The 18,886-nt window shown below is 44.7% G+C and overlaps 1 protein-coding gene across 1 annotated transcript in view; it reads right to left on the bottom strand.

Annotated features, from left to right (window-relative positions):
- Positions 1-1,678: 1,678 nt before the first annotated feature.
- The window catches only part of ncapd3 (non-SMC condensin II complex, subunit D3), a 26,851-nt gene continuing 9,643 nt past the window's right edge, over positions 1,679-18,886 (bottom strand). The window contains exons 13-35 of the mRNA XM_085181930.1: positions 18,056-18,148; positions 16,756-16,829; positions 16,505-16,639; positions 16,207-16,427; positions 15,930-16,121; positions 14,224-14,321; positions 14,037-14,146; positions 13,713-13,820; positions 11,868-11,982; positions 10,599-10,694; positions 10,279-10,517; positions 10,089-10,168; positions 9,173-9,310; positions 8,961-9,094; positions 8,649-8,857; positions 7,182-7,292; positions 6,899-7,060; positions 6,074-6,186; positions 4,736-4,797; positions 3,459-3,506; positions 2,448-2,510; positions 2,299-2,341; positions 1,679-1,889 (exon numbers count right to left, since the gene is read on the bottom strand). Coding sequence (XP_085038056.1) covers positions 1,829-1,889; positions 2,299-2,341; positions 2,448-2,510; positions 3,459-3,506; positions 4,736-4,797; positions 6,074-6,186; positions 6,899-7,060; positions 7,182-7,292; positions 8,649-8,857; positions 8,961-9,094; positions 9,173-9,310; positions 10,089-10,168; positions 10,279-10,517; positions 10,599-10,694; positions 11,868-11,982; positions 13,713-13,820; positions 14,037-14,146; positions 14,224-14,321; positions 15,930-16,121; positions 16,207-16,427; positions 16,505-16,639; positions 16,756-16,829; positions 18,056-18,148 — 2,705 coding nt within the window. The 3' untranslated portion in view covers positions 1,679-1,828. The remainder of the gene's footprint in view (positions 1,890-2,298; positions 2,342-2,447; positions 2,511-3,458; positions 3,507-4,735; positions 4,798-6,073; positions 6,187-6,898; positions 7,061-7,181; positions 7,293-8,648; positions 8,858-8,960; positions 9,095-9,172; positions 9,311-10,088; positions 10,169-10,278; positions 10,518-10,598; positions 10,695-11,867; positions 11,983-13,712; positions 13,821-14,036; positions 14,147-14,223; positions 14,322-15,929; positions 16,122-16,206; positions 16,428-16,504; positions 16,640-16,755; positions 16,830-18,055; positions 18,149-18,886) is intronic.

Raw genomic sequence — 18,886 nt, 5'->3', positions numbered from 1 at the left:
GAAGTAACAATGCCTAAAGTTGAAAGCAGATATGATGAGGCAGCTGTTGATTTGATTAATAATGCTTGCACTTGTTCCCTGGTGATTATTAATAACAACGTTTATGGCACTTTTGCATTGACTTCACTTTTCAGATCCTGATACAATGTTTGCATTTTTAATTTTATATTTTACTGCTAGAAATCGCTGTGGTCCCCACTTTAATGCTGTGAGCCACGCCAACTCTAAACATATGACACTGTGCAGACATGGATCAATATTCTGCTTAGATAAATATATTTTTTTATTTCGTCTGAGATTAATGAGATATGTCCAATCCATTATTTCATTTTAATATTTTTAATGATAATGTTATTTATCTATTTTTTTTTTTTTTTTACATTGATTAGTACCTTATACCAAATACAAACATATGTTACCTTTTTGTAATAATCAATGTGAAATCCTTTGCTAGACAGATGGAAAAGTGCGCTCACCTCTCATATGAATATCATGACTCTGCATGAGTCCAACATCATGCCTTTTTGACTCAGTTACACTTTTTTCTCTCTTTTTCTTTTCACACCTGTTTGTCAATAACACTACACTAAAACAAATAACTCTTTGAATGAAGATAAAAAATAATGGAAAGGATTTCCACATGATTAAGTTGCTTTAGTTGTTCTTCCACCAGACCTCCGGACCACAAACTCTCTCCCCACTTTTAAATCACGTCTCAAAACCATCTATTCAGAATCACAAACACCTGATTCTGTCTCAGTCCATTGTTACCTTGCTCAGCTTTTATACTTTCATGCTTGTTTTTTTCTGATTGACCTTATGCCTAAATTGTATTGCTGCTATTGTAAGGTGACCTTGAGGGTCTTAAAGCGCCTATAAATAAAATGTATTATTATTATTATTGCTTTAGTTTAGCATTATTCAGTTCTGTTATTCCAACAATGTTCCAACTTCATTAATGATGAATCATTTCACTTAACGTAGTCGAGCCAACCTATGCAAATTACATCAGTCCAACAAAAGTTCTTAATGCTAATAGAAACCCTTTCATTACCGTGGAAACCCTTTCAATTCATGTAAAGAGCAAAGGTCATGTCCTTGAACGCTGGGCCTTGGTGCTGTGAGGTAACAGTGCTGACCACCACCAAGCTGCCACTCCAGGATTTAAAAAGTGGGAAAGCTGTGACTACAAGGCCTCACACAGCATTTTCATTACGTTTCTGCCTCTTATAACCCCGGTGATGTTCCTGTGGTTTGATGTATATAGTGCATCATATGTTGCACTATATACTTGTACATCTCTTTTTATGACTTCATAACTTGAGAGATAACAGCCGATGGTCATAAGCAGGATGAACTTTTACTGTAATGCTGGCATCGAACTGATGATGGCTGAGAGGCTCCGCCTCTTGAACAGCAGCCCTTCATGTATGATTAAATCTGAAACGCTGTCGGTGGTCAGCGAAACGACAGAAGATCGACATTCTGTTTGGAAACGATGTCGTTTGTCCCTGTGGCACGTTTTCTATTGGTTTGTATGTCTGTTATTTATTCCTGCTGTCTTACTGTGTATATTTTATTCCTGCACAGCTGCACCCACAATTATACATGCCAACGACAATAAAGGGCTATTCTGGTCCATGTCATCAAAGACAATAGAAATGAATGATAGAACCTCTCAGTGAAACACCACATGTTGAACTTTTATTTCATATTGTACATCAATACATCAGCTAAACAAAGAGTGAAAAAACCTCAAAGTGACAAACAGGATATTGTTTTAGATGAAGACAACCCACACATACACACAAACTGAGTGACGCGTCCACTACAGTCTCTTCCTCAGACGCAGAGGAGACTGCACGTTCCACTGCCTCGGTCCAGGAGCGCTGAACAAACAACAGAGCTGAGTTTAAACAGTTCACACGTACCGTGCACAGATCTGTAGTGTGATAGCAGTGCAATAATGTGACAAAGCTAGCAGGCCTGCAAAGCAAACAAACAACAATGTGTGACTCAGGTCTGCTGGAGTTTCCATGTTTCTGTAACTTTGGTCGTTTTAGTTTGTGAAATTATCACAAAACAGTGAAACAGACGAGTTTCCAAAGTAATAACTACTAACTTTGTTACTGCCTCGCTCTCGTCTTCACTGCTGTTGCTGTCCCAGTGTGATGCTGGATTGTGTGTGTGTGTCATGGTCATTAAGTGTCACCCACTCTGTGGTGTAGTGCTCAGGCACTAAACCAGCAGAACCAGCACTGAGTTAAACTAACAGCAAGGAAAGAGAAGTGCACTCACTGGGCTTCACTGGATCGCACATGAAGGACGCTGCCCTCGTCACCTGTCAACACAAAACACTGATTATTATAAACAAGCTGAAGATTTTTCATTCACAGAACTCCACAAAAAGCCGAACGTTGGCTGTCAGCGTCTGGTCGGAAACGTACTGGTTCCCTGCTCACTGAGGATTGCGCTGAGTCCTTCATCAAAGGTCAAGTTGATGTTGACACCTAGAGGACAAACAGATGGGTCAGTGGAGGGTTTGTGGATTACATCATCATGTATCCCCCAAAATATCAGTGCAATTATAACCAACAGAGTATGGTACCACAATGTAGTAAAGTCCGGTGCAGTGTTTGGAGAGTGGAGCCACTCAGGTCCTCACTGAGCTCACAGCACATACAACAAAGCTACTGACTGCACATCATTATATTTATTGGTGAGAGGTCTGATACATGCTTATGCTTTTCTTTGTACAGCATGTCTCATTCAGCCAACCAAACACTTTAGTTACATGTGCGTGGACCTGAGTGCAGACTTTTTAAAGTGTTCTGATCATTACTGCCCGCTCTTGTCCAATCTCACACTATGTGTCCACCTCTGCCCACCCCTGCAGACACATTAATGATACTCTGTATGATGATGCACATTGAATGTGACATTTCTATAGAACGGCAGCAGAATAAATAAAAGCAAAATCTCTCAGCTTTGAATCATTAGTCAGTAAACTGAGGTTAAACTAATCAGTGCTACCCGTCAGGCTGCGACTCCCATTGCTGTCACAGTTCTTATGAATCATAACTTGCATCCACTATTGTTCTTTCTTTAAAACAGCAAGAGTATACTTAAGCTCATTTTGCCATCTAAATCTGTAATTTGTTTTCCTTTTGGAGAAGTTGTCGTTAGTTTGGTCCTGGCAACAAAATCTTAAAGCCAAACGTTGTTGCAGCAGCTCCACAGATTTCCTGCTTGAAGGAGAATCACTGTTCTGTCTGTGAACAGCTTACTGCAGTACACAGCAGGCGTGCTTCCTACTGTCAACAGCTCGTTACCTTCTGTGTTTAGAGGAATTTTAAATACCCAAATATCTCACTTTCCAGTTTTTTGTACTCTCCAACCTTCATTTTGGGACCTGCGTCTGTTTCAGCTGCCAGAGGCAACCTGCAACTTTCTCTTACCCTTTGGTGTGCTGATGGCTCTGTCACTGGCAGCTCCTTTAGCCATCACTGAAAAAGTCAAAGGAAAACACCGTCACAATGGATCACACACACACACGCACGCACACGCACACACACACACACACACACACGCGCACACGCGCACGCACGCACACACACAGTGTGCAGAGTGAGGCTCTAACACTGTGCAAACAAGAATCAGACAGTCAGACCTGCTTACTGAGGTTACAACAACACAGAGGATAGAGTGAGTGCTACAAACATGTGGTGGCAGATTTCTTTTCTCATGTATTAATCACATATTTAATCATATTAGTTATAGTAATATCACTTTCTCACTTTACTATAGTGAGAGCACTCCTGTCACTAGTTTACATGCATGTGGAAAGTTAACACAGTGAGGCCGTTGAGACGTTAAACAGATAGTGAGACTCCTGCTTATCAGGGATGTAAATCTTTAGGTGATGGCTAAGCAGAAAACAAGGTCATAATTCTCTCTGTGAGGGAGGAGGTATAGCCCCCCCCTGAGAGGGGCCAACATGTAAGAGTTTGTGGATGTTCTTTGTCTGTGTGTCTGTATATGAGATGTAAGAGCGGTGGCCACAAGGCAGTGATGGTCCTGGTGTTTCACTGGGATGCTCTCTCCACATTTCAATGTGTTTATTAAACCCACTTCAAATCAAGCTCACTGGGTGTGTTGCAGGTTATTGTTAAATTTTCCACGACACATGTTTTACATGCTGTTCATGCATCACTGGACTCATGAAAGGACATTTATGGTTACGACTGGACTCAGTCCCATGATCATCCACGTGGTCCCTGACAGTAACCTCTATTAAAGAACAATACTGTGTTACTGCTTCACCACCCTGAGGTTAAACTAATGTGTCGAGCACTGATTTTACAATGAACTTCAAATATGAAAAGACTACATGGGCTACTTTTGTGCATACGTTTGACAATTACTGCACCTGAACTCTTGGATTGAAATGCTGCTGCTGCCTTGTTTCAACAGATCCACACTTCACAGTGAGAACAGTGAAAACTGCCTTCATTTACTGTTAGAATATAAGAACGTACAGTTCTGATGTTTGCAAGCTTCAAGCACTGATGAAAGGTTCTTCACACATTTTTCCATTTTAGGCACAATGATCACATGACGCTGTGGAATTTAAATCTAATTTTCTGATGCTATGTCTCCACCCCACACATTTCCTCTCCACTTAGCAGACATTCAGGATAAATGACATTTGTTCAAACCAGTAACTGAACTGTACCTGTTCCTTCCAGAGCGATTGATTTAGACTGGACATCGTCCTGCCTCCTGGGTCCACGCACACTGACAGACAGACACAGGAATTTCAGTAAGTTAAGCTGTAGCTTCACACTGTACTGAATTAGGGCTGCCATGATTAGTCGACTAGTCACGATTACGTCGACTATCAAAATCATCGACGACTGATTTAATAGTCGACGCGTCGTTTGAAGCTTTGTAAGATCCCAAAAGACGCAGGAATAAGTAGTAGGATTTAAGAGTGTAATAACGGACTGAAACAGAAGATGGCAGCACTGCATGTACAAGGATGCCAGCTGCCGTTAAACCCCGAAGAAGAAGAAGAAGCTGTGTCCCAGAGTTCATAGCGCAGCCCAGCTCAGTTTTCAACAATGGCGGCAGCTAGTTAGTTTTAATATTACTCTTATTATTCTTTCTGGGTCACAAAATAAACGTTTAACATATTTTCAGGCGAGAATGTAGCTGTGTAAACCTCAAATATCTGCTCAGTTTATCAAGACACCACATATTTTCAAAAGCGCTCCGACGTTTTCGGAGACGTCTGTTACCCACTAGCTCGATAGCTAGCCGGGGGCTAGGCTAACTAGAGCCGTGAGAACACCGGACTCCCGGTAAATTTTTTCAAACCCACCGCTGTCTTTCGCTACTCAGGTTAAACATGATATATAAGTCACTTAGATAACTTAAAAATGTTATTGTTTGGCTTTTTTAGTATTTTATTTGTTCCTGAGTAAATCGGTTTGGCTGAGATTAAAGTTATAGTTTTTACACAGCTGAATAAACATCAAGCAGACAGCTGATTATCAGAAGTGTGAGATGCTCGAGAATTTACTCCAGTGTCCTGTTATATTTTAGATAGCAAGGAGTTTATTAAACTTCACCAAAACAATCTGCAAATGTCATTAAACTTTAATAAACTATCATCTTGTCTTTATTTTTAGTTAGCACATACCTTAAACACTTAAAGCTGTAAGCTAATGATAGTTATATAAGAGCAGATGCTGCTGGTGCAATAAGCTGTAGTTTTACTCCAATGGATGATGATCTGATTAGTCGACTAATCGCAAAAATAATCGGTGACTAGTCGACTATCACAATAATCGTTTGTGGCAGCCCTATACTGAATTAAACCAGCAAAATCCTTTCTACTAATTACAAGTTTACATCTGCTAGCAAATATGAACTCGTAGATGTGACTGGGTCATTTTCAGCACTTCTTCTTTTCTGTGTCTAAGACTAAATGTGATTACTGGTCATATGAAGGAGCCCCAAACAGCGATCTCAGATAGAGTGTAAGTGCCTCATACTGCTGGAAGCCTACCGGTCAGTGAGCGCCAGTCTAGCAGTCTGGAGGTTTGGACGAGGTGGCTGCGGTGTGGCGAAGGTAAGAGGCAGCAGGGCCGTGGATCTGACAGGAGAGCGCTGGGCTGAACCCTGGGGAGGAACAATGATCATTCATATGATAAATAAATAGTTCAGAGCATCAGATGATAAGAAGAAAGTTCATTTAGAGAAAATATTTCAAGGAACTTGTACAAAAGTCTGAGGACTGTGTTTCATTGTAACACAATCCTCATGTTCTCAGTGAGACCTTTCTGGAGGAACTTGCTGCTCCAGCAAACACGTTAGCCTGCTGTTATTGGAGATCGGTCAACAGATCAACATCAAATCCACACTCCCTGGATTATCTTCATATTCAGAGTACAGTATGCAGAGATTAGCAGGCATTCAGTCTACAGAGGATCCACAGTGGTGTACGACCATGGGCTTCCCCTGTCTGCAGCTCAGCACCGACTCCTTTTCCCCAGAAGAACGTCCAGCACGTAGCAGCAGATTACTTAAACTGCACATTCATCTTTACAGACTGTTTGTTTCTGCTTATTTAGAGGAAATGTCCCCTTAATTTATTAAAAACAAACGCGCCCACACAGGCAGCGTGATCTGAGCCTGTCAGACGATCGGTGCACAGCTGCAGGCTTTGGAAGCGAGTGAGAGGATGTTACCTGCAGTTTATGCACAGAAAGTCTTTTGACAGTGAAAATAATCACACACGAGTCAAACCTGTAGAATACATGGACTTTCTCTAAACCAGTGGTTCATAGAGTTTGAAGCTGCAGTCAGAGGTGGAGGTGCACGGCGCTCTTACCTGGGCCTTTTTGCCATCTCCTGCCAGGCTGTCGTCGTCCAGCTGTCCCACTGTCGCTCTCTCCTTTTCTGCTATTTTCAGAGCAAACTCCATTTCAGCTGCCAGCTGTTCGTCTCCAGAAAAGATCTCCTTCACCTCATTGCGGTAGTCCTGCATAGTCACCTGATGTCAGACACACAAAGGTTAGTGCAGTTCCCTTCGCTACAGTATTTTCTCTCTTAAAAGAGTAGAAACAGAAGCACAAACGGTTCTGCTGATGCTGATGCATGCATGCTGGGCTTACCTGCAGGTAGCCCATGAGATCTCTGAGAGCAGGACAGCGCTTCTGCTCCAGCAGGTTCTTCAGGCTGATGATGAGAGGAACAGTGTTCTCTGTGAAGGCCTTCTTCCTGACCTGTGGATCAAAAGTTGGATTTATGTGGATGATGAGATTACCTTCAGTCAATCTCAAATATTTCATCTGCTGAAATATAAAAACGTTAAAAGTCTTCGTTACACTTCGTGCAGACAGTTTAGCCTGATGCATCTCTGAGGATGAAGACCTCTAACCTTCACCATTGTTTGACTGTCTTGCTCAGATGGATATAAACAGCGTTTTGCTCATTTGGTTCATAATCAGATTCAGAATCAGATTCAGGATCAACTTCGCCAGCCTTCATCTTCATCTTCATCTTCAAATACAAATATCTTAAATAGTTTAGATTGGGTCAGTTTGCTCCTCAACGTAACAGGAAGGTTAAAGTTGTTCTTTGTTGTAGCCAAGAGCAACATTTCTGACAGAAATAAGAAGAAAGCTGTTCAGGCTGTGCTGACAAAAGAAACAAGCTTCATGTGTTTGAATCTAAACTTAAGGTTTAACTACTCGACATTTGTGTTTTTGCTGTTGAAACAGATGATTCCTCCTCAGCTGAGCACGTGTCCTCACAGTGACGTCTGACTGAGCCAAACAAACTAAACAGTCAGTGGATTCAACATGATGTCAGATGTAAACGACCTCCACCCTCTGGTAGACGCACAAAACACCACCAGTTTTTCTAAATGCTGCTTAGGGGAGCTACTGGTTCCAGCATCCACACCACAGGTGGGCAGGTCCTTACAGTCAAGGCCTAGCCGACCATTTGAAGTGCAAATAACAGTTTGTGTGGCATGTTGTATAGAGTGCTTCGAGTACTGAGAGTAGAAAAGCGCTCTATAACAATCAGTCCATTTACCAAGACCACTTTATAGTCACTGCATTGGTTATTGCAGCTGCCGCTGTGCAGGAAGCAGCTTCCGCGTGCAGGAAGCAGCTGCCGCCGTGCAGGAAGCAGCTGCCGCCGTGCAGGAAGCAGCTGCCGCCGTGCAGGAAGCAGCTGCCGCCGTGCAGGAAGCAGCTGCCGCGTGCAGGAAGCAGCTGCCGCCGGCACGCTGGCATCCTGTAATCTGGGAATCTTTGAGCTCCGGTACTTTCAGATGAGTTCCTGTGTGGATGAATTCAAACTTGCTCTGCTGAGAACACCAGGTTATGCTCGGCATCACTTGGAATGTGTGTCACTTTATGGAAAGCCTAGTTTAGTGTCCTACAGTTCTATAGGTCATATAACGTGTTATCTAACAGCTATTTGTGTCATTGTTACTATAAATGATCGTGTGATCTCCTGTGACTGAACAGCTGGTGACAGGAAGACCAAACCATCTGCCTCAGTAACTGAGCTGAGCAGAAAGAGGAACAAAGGAACCAAATACATTTTAAATGTAGAGAAATCGTCACCTGCGACACCACTTTCTTCTGTGCAGCCTGCAGAACAGCTTTGGCCATGGTGGCCATGTTCTCCTCCTCTGCTTCCTCCCCTGCAGCAGCGCCTGCTGAACTAGAGATGGTCTGCAGCTTAAACTCTTTAAGGCCCAAGATGTTGAAAGTCTCTGACAAAATGTTAGCACCATCTGCATCCAGGGGCAGCTCTTCATCAGCAAAGCACGCTGATGTAGGAGGTAAGAACAGAAAAAGACCAGGGTTCTGGTTAATAGTGCTTTAACAACAGGCCCAGCTCTGAAAAGAACAACCTCAAACTTTTAAGTTTACCTAAAATGGCCTGGTTGATCTTGTTGGTGACGTTGAAGCGCTGAGCATCTGTAAAGTGCTCCAACAGGAAGCAGTAGATTCGAAAGCGTTTCTCACGGTACTGTTCTCCTTTTAGGGAGAAGTGAACGCGCTCTCTGCGTGGATGTTCAAAGAAAAGGAAGAAACTCAACAAACATGTCATGACGTGAGAAATCCAGCTGAACAGGTCATACCTCTCGCTTTGGGAGAATTTGTTGTAGGACTTGTGTTTTGTGTAGGAGTTGAAATGGAAGATGCACTCAATGAAGTGCTGGCTGAACATCTCTGGGTTCTTCTTCAGCAGCAGGTGGAGCAGGCAGTACTCAGTGAGGCTGAGAGGAGGGAAACATACGAGCATCGGTCTTGTGAAAGCAGCTTCAGCTTCACGGACACATTCAAATACTGATTACAGCGAGGAAAACTACGGAGCCCCGCAGGGGACAAGGGAGAAAAAAAAATTAAGACGGACTTTTTTTGCGAGATCTCGCAAAACTTTTGCGAGATCTCGCAAAAGTTTTAGCCGCATTCTTCCCGTTAGCTCGAAGCTAACGGGAGGTCGAGACCCACTACAGCCGGGAGGAACACCGCTTCCCCGGCACATCGTGCCTCGACCGCCCGGTCGGCTTCCAGCCAGCGTCTGAAGAATGCGGCTAAAATGTTTGCGAGATCCCGAGTTAGTTTTGCGAGATCCCGAGTTAGTTTTGCGAGATCCCGAGTTAGTTTTGCGAGATCCCGAGTTAGTTTTGCGAGATCCCGAGTTAGTTTTGCGAGATCCCGAGTTAGTTGTTTTGCGAGATCCCGAGTTAGTTGTTTTGCGAGATCCCGGGTTAGTTGTTTTGCGAGATCCCGGGTTTTGCGAGATCCCGGGTTTTGCGAGATCTTGCAAAAGTCCGTCTTAATTTTTTTTCTCCCATGTCCCCTGCGGGGCTCCGTAGAAAACAAACCCCGCTCATGCTTCAGACACACAAGACACAGCCTGAAACCTGCGCACGAATCAACTTTCTATTAACGTGTTTGCTGAGTGCAGAATCTGTCTGCCAGTCAGGGATTCAGAAATGAATGGATTTGTGTTGCATATCACACTTTCACGTTCTGTCTGTGTATGAATACCTGGCGATGGCAGGGACCGGGTCAACAAGAGCCACCATGAAGTCAAAGAAGAGGGAGCCCTTCCATTTCACGAATTCTTCCTAAAACGTAGTCATGAGAAAAGCATGAAGTCCATCCATGTTTAACGTGTGACGTCACATCAAAAGAGGACGACTTACAGAAGTACGGTGACATTAAAACAGGAACTGACCTGCAGCAGGTTGGTCAGCATGATGACAGTCTGCTCTCTGATGACAGCTTCTTTGTCTCGCAGACAAGCAGAGATGTTGGGGATGTAGTGATCCACCATGTTGGTGTATCGCACACACAGATCACACATGATCACGACCACGTTGCTGCGTACTGAAACCTCTGTGCCGACCTCCAACTCCCTGGCAAACACGGGCAGGTACTTTTGGGCTAGTTCTTCATTCTGCAGGGCCAGTTTACCTGAAGCACAGTCACAAACATTTAAGCTGATGGCTCAGAGTGAAGAGTCACGGCTGAACGTGGAGGACGCACACGCTTTACCTAAAGTGATGACTCCATGGGCTCTCACTCTGGTAGGCAGCCGGTTTGCTTTGAACTGAGAAAGAGGCAGTGAAGCTGGCAGCTGTGTGTGGCGCTCTGTCAAAGATGGAAGATGACAAACAGGTTAGCAGAGCCATGCTAACCCGGCCTGGCCCTGGACAGCACAAGACTTCGTGGTACGTTGAAGACGATGTGACAGCTCCTGTTTAAAGCAGAGTCTGAAACCTCACGTGATTTCCAACTGTGGCAAAATGTCACCTGACTTGTGCTCACCTTACAGCAGCAGCTGTGCTGTTCTAAACTCCACGTCTCTGGAGACGTTAACTCACACATGGGGATGGGTATCGTTTAGGTTTTATCCGATACCGGTGCCAAACCAGTACTTTTGAAACCGTGCTGGTGCTTAAACGGTGCTCAAACCGGTGCTTAAAGAATGGAGAACACAAACTTTGTCCAAAAACCTCTCATGTTTAGCTGTTTTCCACTTTTTCTTTGGTCATTTTAGCCTTTTTGTCCAGGGTGAAGGGAGTATCTGCCATCAAACAAGAAGACAGCTGCATGTAGCTATGATGGTGTTTGCTAGTTCACCTTACATGCATTAATGTAATAACGTGGTTAGCCTACTCAGTGTAAATTACACACGAACAACATTAAGCTACTCACGCAGAGAAGAACGGCTGCTGCTGCATCATCATCCTCATCATTTCTGCTACACTAGCAGGGCTAGGGGCCAGGACTCTCCTCTTCGGGTTTTTGGGGGATGTTGCTAACTCCGGGTCGATAACAGGCACCACACCCGCAGTAGATGTGCTCGGTGTGAGGTCTCGCAGCAAGCTATCAAATACGGCGCATTTCTCGTCTTTTAAAAAAACGCTATGCGTCGCCAGGTGTTTCATCAGATTTGAGGTGTTACCTCCTTTGACAGTATCACAGTATCAGCTTAAAGCACTTGTTGCAGCTGCTGAGTTTGCATCTTTTGCTGTGAAGTACAGCCAGACTTTGACCGCTTCACCTTGGGCGTTTTTAATCTGTAGCTCTGCTCTAAAAGAACGTACGTACCTGGACCCGCCTACTATCCTCGGAAACGTAAAATGATTGGCTAGAATCTAAAGCGTATCACAGCTCAGGAAAAAAAAAGCACAGAAATGTGCGCTGCTTTTCTGTCTGGTTACTACCGTTTATGTCAGAACCGGTGCCATCATTGCACCGGATACCGGTACCATCCCTACTCACTCACACACACAGTATGTTAACATCAGTCGTTCCTACCTGCCAGTGTCTCAGAATGTGTTGTGAGGACCGATTCCACCAGCAGCACTGTCCTCTTGTTAACTTTGGCAGGACACTGAAGTGATGCCACGCCCAGAGTGTGGAGATGTTTCACCTGAAAGAGAAAACATTCCCCACCTATCAGAACCAGCCCTGCACGGCTGATCACATGTTGGTTTTCAAACGTGCACCGTGGCATCTTCCCGTCTTCCTGAATGAAGTTTTGATGAAACTGTCATCACACCACAAACAGAACAGACTGGATCTGTTTCGTGCCTCGCAGCTCTTCATCTCACGTTTTCTTAATCATGAGGATTGCTGAACAATCCTGCCTTGAAAAGTTCACCCCAAACCCAAAGGCTTCATTCCTGCAGAGTTGTAATAGTTATAGAACTGTGCAGTGATTAGAGTTACTCATAGTTGACAGTAATGGCAGGAAGTGAGGAGGACGTCCTGCAGGCTCACCAACTCCACGAGGCGTTGTAGGAAGAGGGTGCAATGTGTGTTAGCCAAGGGCGGAGGATCCCTGGCTAGGCTGCCAATCCGGTCATGGAACATCGGCTCCTCCCCCATGGGAGAGGTTGAGCTACTGCGTAAGGTTGAGAGATACCAGCTATATCTACCTGGTCTCGTCTTAACCCACGGCTCGGGCTCTGGAGCCAGCCTAGAGAGGGGCTGGACTCTGTTCCGGTTTGGAGTTGGCGAGTGTGAGAGGTGGTGGGCTGCAGTGGGTCACCACCATGACCGGGTGGTGGTTCTCATCTTTAAGAAAGAGGAGCAGAGGATGTGCTCCAACTACAGGGGAATCACACTCAGCTTCCCTGGACAGGTGTGCACCCTGCTGCTGTTGATCAGCTCCTGCACAGAGAGCTTGGTCTGCATTACGACAATAAGTTCGACTCTCTTCCAGTGGGTGGTGGACTCCGCCCTTTGTCACCTCCTCTTTTACTTGACAGAGTATCTGTGCGTAGCCAAGTGGTGGAAGGTTTCTCCCTCTGTGGCCTCAGAATCTCATGCCTGCTTTTTGTGAATGATGTGGTCCACCTCGCCACCTCCAGCTCGCACTAGAGCCGTTCACAGCTGAGTATCAAGTCCTCCAAGGATGGAGTGCCCACTCTGGGTCAGGGACAAGCTGCTACCCCATGTAGAGGAGTTCATGTATCTCAGGATCTTGTTCACTGAGGGATGAGGGGCTCAACAGCTGCAGGGATGCAGGCGTTCTGTCAGTCATGGGAAAGAGACAGCTGAGCATAAAAGCTAAGCTGTTAGTTTAGCGGTCGATCTACGTCTCCACCCTCACCTATGGCCACGAGCTTTGGGTAGTGACTGAAAGAACAGGATTGTGGGTACAAGTGTCAGAAATGAGCTTTGTCTGAAGGGTGACTGCTCCCTTAGAGATAGGGTGAGAAGTTCAAGTCCAAGAGAGGCTCAGAGTATACAACGCCTTCGCAATAAAAGCATCCAGGTCAAGTGGTTAAGGTATCTGATTAGGATCCTGCTGGACGACTTCTGGGTGAGCTGTTCTGGGCATGTCCTGCTGGGAGGAGGCCCCCGGGGTAAACCCAGGGGCCGGCCCAGAGATCATCTTTTGCAGCTGCTAGCTATTCCCTGAGGCGAGCTAGAAGAGGTTGGCTGAGGAGAGCGAGGTTTGGGTTTCTATCACCAGGCTGTTGCTCTATAACACTAAGTGTTAAGAGATCAATTGTTCTTGTCTAGCTGTCGTTTCAGAGAGAACAGCACAAGATACTGAGGGTTGCAGAGTGTGTGTCAACACCACTGAACATAACTAAAGTTTACCTTTCTGCCACAATAATAAGGACATTTCTGCTAAGAGTTTCTTCTCACCATCAGCTCCTCATCGAGGTCCTGAGCTCCACTGTCCGTCAGGATTATGCTGGACAAATACGCCTCGCAGGCAGACACCAACTCACCACAGCGCTGGTTCAGAAAAGCCTGACAAAAACACAAGACACTCACAGTGGGCTTCAGTCATATCTTTGAGCAGGGCAGGAGTTTTGGCGCTGCCTGCTTCCTGCTGGAACTTACGAGGTTACACTGTTCTTGTGTTTGATCGTCATCCAAACAGAACGGAGACTAACAACTGTTACTGAAAAAAGGATTTCATTGCTCATAACGTAGATCAGCCGCTGAAGGATAAATCTCTCTAACCTGAGTCTGCTTGATGTCGTCACTGCAGCCAAACTGATAAAGAGTCTCAACAGCAGAGCTGATCACCTCCAAAGGCAAAGTGAAAGTCTTCAACCAAGACATCAGATCAGCTGCAGAGAGACGGTGAGACAGACTCAGATCATTTCTCTCAGTAATCCCCCGCCATCCGTCCCCTTACTCAACCTACCGACGACCCTTTCCTTTGTCTCTTCATTTAAATGCACGGCGATGTCTCCCATCACACACAGGATGTGACAGCATGTTGTTGCATTCACATCCTTTGATCTAAGAGAAGACAAACCATTAAACAATACATTTATCTGCAAATAGCAAAGCAGTGATCATTAAAAACATTAAGAGACGGACTTGTTAGTGAAAAGTGATTTATGACCATTTTACAGGGCGTGTTTGGGGATTTGTTGACCCTCTGCTGGCGCGCCGCCCTGTCCAAATCACACGACACATTTAAGATGACGTAGCAGAGTCGAGCCTGTTTCAACTTGTGTCAGAAGTGCAGACTTCTATGTACCAGCTTTTTCTTTGATTGTGTTGATGGGCCAAACCTCAGATAAATAATTTACACCATATGTTTTATGATACACACTGTCATCGGATTTGGTGCAGGAAGAGACAGTTAAAGAAAGATAGTAGTTTACTTCCAAGTAAAAGTAAAAACCAAGACAAAAACATGTCAGCCTTTATCTGTGAGGAGGAAAATCCACCATGTCAAATATGATATGGCAGCACGTGGTGTCTGGTTGCTGAGGGGAGGCAAAGACTGAGGGAATGATGGAGGTGAGTAGAGGTGGGAATCACCATACATCCCACGATACGATATTATCACAATACTTAACTCACGATACGATATTATTGCAATTTTTTAAAATATTTTGCGATATTCAGATTCTGTACATAAAGGTAAACTTTATCAATATTCATTTTCTCTAATATCAAAGTCTCACACTCAGTCTTTCTCTCATTTCAGTTTGATTGTTGACAAACTGAACGGTTTGTATTACAGTCTAGTCCAACTTAACTGAATCAACCATCTGGTACAATTATAGCTATTCTGAACTATGCAGTTTATGAAAACTATGCAGCCCCTTCAGCAACTGAAGAATTTGAAAGTAAATTAAAACAAAATATAATTTTACATGAAATAAAAAAGTTTTAAACTTAATTAAAATAAAACATGTCTTAAATTAAAATAAGTAAACTGTCACATTTGGACAGTGAAGGAATGTCAGGATTCAGAAAAAGGATCAACATGCTCTGAAGTCAGAGCACAAAAACCTTTTTTGTAACAAAATATCGATTTCTGCTGTCCCTGTATCCATACATTATTAGCAAACAAAATATCACCATGCTACACAGTATCCATTTTCCTCCACCCCTATTGGTGAAAGAGTTTTGTGTTACACAAAAAGATGTAAACACAGATTCCTGTGTGTCTCCTGACAGCGGCCACAGCTTACCAAACTGAGTTTCATCACTCTCCAAACAAAAACCAAACATATCCTTCATGTTTCAAAAACATCAACTCTGTCTTTGCTGTCGAACCACAACAACATCACATCTCCCAGAGAGGAAAGGTTCCTGAAAATCATCATTTCCTGCCATCTTTTTGATTGGACAAAGCTTCATTCTGCGCCACACGTCAGCCCCTCCTTACAACGGGATAGATTTGTTTGTATGCACACAAAGCCTATCATGCATCAGTCTACCCCTGTGTAGTGTTGCTCTTCACCTTCTTTGTTTTTGTTTTTGCATCCAGAAGGTGGAGCGAGAACAAAAGAAAAACAAAGGTTTGCAGATTTCACCATTTTCCACCAAATTACAGGCTAGATTATAAAGTGCTCATTTTAATTCAAATATTGATTTGGTCTCGCCCACCTGACCATCTTGTCCCAGGCGTCCAGGATCTTGCCATAAGGCAGTCTGGAGGATGAAGAAACCACCTTGGAGAGCAGCAGCCAGGCTCCGGCAGCGTGATCAGCCTCAGTATGTGAGATCAGGTTGGAGATAAATGACGGCGTGAACTTCTTCTGTTTGGACCAGACGGTGAAGGCCTTGCTAAAGTAACGTCTGGAGACCGGGTACAAACACAGTCAGTATTTAACATTAAACATTACAGACATGTTATTTCATACAAACGCTGGGCTGGCTTCACCTGAGCTTCTGGCACTGGTGACACAGCAGGCCCAGCAGGTCCCACATCAGCCTCTGACTGGCATCCAGCTGGAAGCCAGCAGAGTACGGTTTGACCTGACTGAGCAGCACCTGGTCCAGCGCCTCCAGGGCCTTGTCCTGCACCGAGGTCTCAGAGTCCGCCACAGCGGGCACCACCCCCTGCAGCCACGCCCTTTGCACCACACTGCGCTCTGGTTTAACCTGGCAGAGAGATGTTAGGTTAGATCTCACCCACGGTCGCTTCAGCGACAGTCCCATCAGTATGTGGCTGCACTCACACTGAGCAGCTCCCCCACACACTGCAGGGCCTTCTTCTTCACAGACACAGATGGGTCTCTGCAGCGCTCTGACAAAGTCTGAAGATTCTCCCAACTCATGGGGATCACATCATGTTTCAGGAGACCCAGCAGGGCCTGTGCAGGGAGAGCACACAAGTCAGCCTGGAAACATGCAGATATTCAACCCCACCCACAAGAAATGACTTCAATCTAAATCGTGGCTGTTGCTGATCATGTTGAGCTCCAGGTACCTGCAATGCTGCTTTCCTCACATTAGTCTTTGCATCCTTCACACGCCGCAGGAGGAGGGCCAGATTCTCTTTTGCTGCATCAAATACAGAAACGAACTATGTGATTCACTGACCTGCAGTTCAGACTAGGGATGGGTACCGGTGTCCGGTGCAGTGATGGCACCGGTTCTGACATAAACTGTAGTAACCAGACAGAAAAGCAGCGCACATTTCTGTGCTTTATTTCCTGAGCTGTGACACACTTTAGATTCTAGCCAATCATTTTACATTTCCGAGGATAGTAGGCGGGTCCAGGTACGTACGTTCTTTTAGAGCAGAGCTACAGATTAAAAATGTCCAAGGTGAAGCGGTAAAAAGTCTGGCTGTACTTCACAGCAAAAGATGCAAACTCAGCAGCTGCAACAAGTGCTTTAAGCTGATACTGTGATACTGTCAAAGGAGGTAACACCTCGAATCTGATGAAACACCTGGCGATGCATAGCGTTTTTTTAAAAGCAGAGAAATGCGCCGTATTTGATGGCTTGCTGCGAGACCTCACACCGAGCACATCTACTGCGGGTGTGGTGCCTGTTATCGACCCGGAGTTAGCAACATCCCCCAAAAACCCGAAGAGGAGAGTCCTGGCCCCTAGCCCTGCCAGTGTAGCAGAAATGATGAGGATGATGATGCAGCAGCAGCCGTTCTTCTCTGCGTGAGTAGCTTCATGTTGTTCGTGTGTAATTTACGTTGAGTAAGCTAACCACGTTATTACATTAATGCATGTAAGGTGAACTAGCAAACACCATCATAGCTACATGCAGCTGTCTTCTTATTTGATGGCAGATACTCCCTTCACCCTGGACAAAAAGGCTAAAATGACCAAAGAAAAAGTGGAAAACAGTTAAACATGAGAGGTTTTTGGACAAAGTTGGTGTTTTTTCCATTGTTTAAGCTGCTTCCAGCCAAGAGTGATACCATATATGCCCCATAGCTGCAGAAAAGGCTAACATTGTTATCTTTTTACAAAAAAACAGCTGAACATGAGGTTTTTTGGACAAAGTTTGTGTTCTCCATTCTTTAAGCACCGGCACCGTTTCAAAAGTACCGGTTTGGCACCGGAATCAGATAAAACCTAAACGATACCCATCCCTAATCCAGACCATGACAAACAAATGAATAAAAACAAACACGTGACAAAAGTGATTTAAATGTGTGTTAGCCTTGTGACAACCTTGTCCAGGCTATACCCCGCCTCTCGCACCGTCACATAAGATATTAAAGCTCTCCAATAAGTGGAAGAAGATGGATGGACTGATCTCACCATAACAAGCAGCGCTGTCAGTGCTGCTCAGCTCCACAGTCCTGAAGGGAAGAGTACGGTAGGTTTTCAGCGTGTGCTGCGTACTGAGAGTCCCTGAAACAAAGTCATATCAACAACACCGTTACAAAGTACAGTCACAGTCAACACAGTAAGAGTTATGTCAGTGAAATAAAAAAATAATGTCGTCTTTACCAGGGCTCAGGTAACAACCTGAGATGCAGTAACATCCTTTATTGTTGCATTATCTGCTGTGCTAGCTCCAGACTGTGTGCAGGTCTGAGATATTTATGCTGTAAACCTTTGTGAGAAATAAGCCCTGCAGTCACAGCTGTCTCCAGGTCCAGTCGGCTTCAGGTCTGGACTTTGACTGGACGACTGCAGCAGCTGATGCTTTAATGGTTCTTCTGGCAGGAACCAACTTCTCTGCATTAATGTGATCAATTCTCAAAATCTCTCCTTGCACCCAGGCTAAGAGCTTACGTGTTGTTCCTGGCAGCTCCTGACATTTTGAAACACACTGATAATATCCGTCTGCACATTTCCACGTATATATAAGCAGTCAGCTACGCCCTCTCACAGCTCACAGCGCTGCTATTCTTGTGCATGCTCTGTATGGATTGTTGACATGGCTCACCACTCACCCTTCACCACAGCCCCATCTTAGAACATATTGCTCCTGGTCTTCAACAGCTGGATCACTTTTAAGCTTCTGCTCCGTACCTCTCTGATATCTCTCCACACCTGAGCACCACGGGGTTTAGGGCTTTCAGCTAACACAGTGCTGTGCTTTATGGCCATAATCTGTCTGAGGACAACGGGTCTAATGTTGTC

Source organism: Neolamprologus multifasciatus, chromosome 13 (assembly GCF_963576455.1).
Source record: "Neolamprologus multifasciatus chromosome 13, fNeoMul1.2, whole genome shotgun sequence".
Classification (NCBI taxonomy): Eukaryota; Metazoa; Chordata; class Actinopteri; order Cichliformes; family Cichlidae; genus Neolamprologus; species Neolamprologus multifasciatus.
Note: the sequence above shows the minus strand (reverse complement) of the source record. Positions and strands in the feature narration are given on the sequence as shown.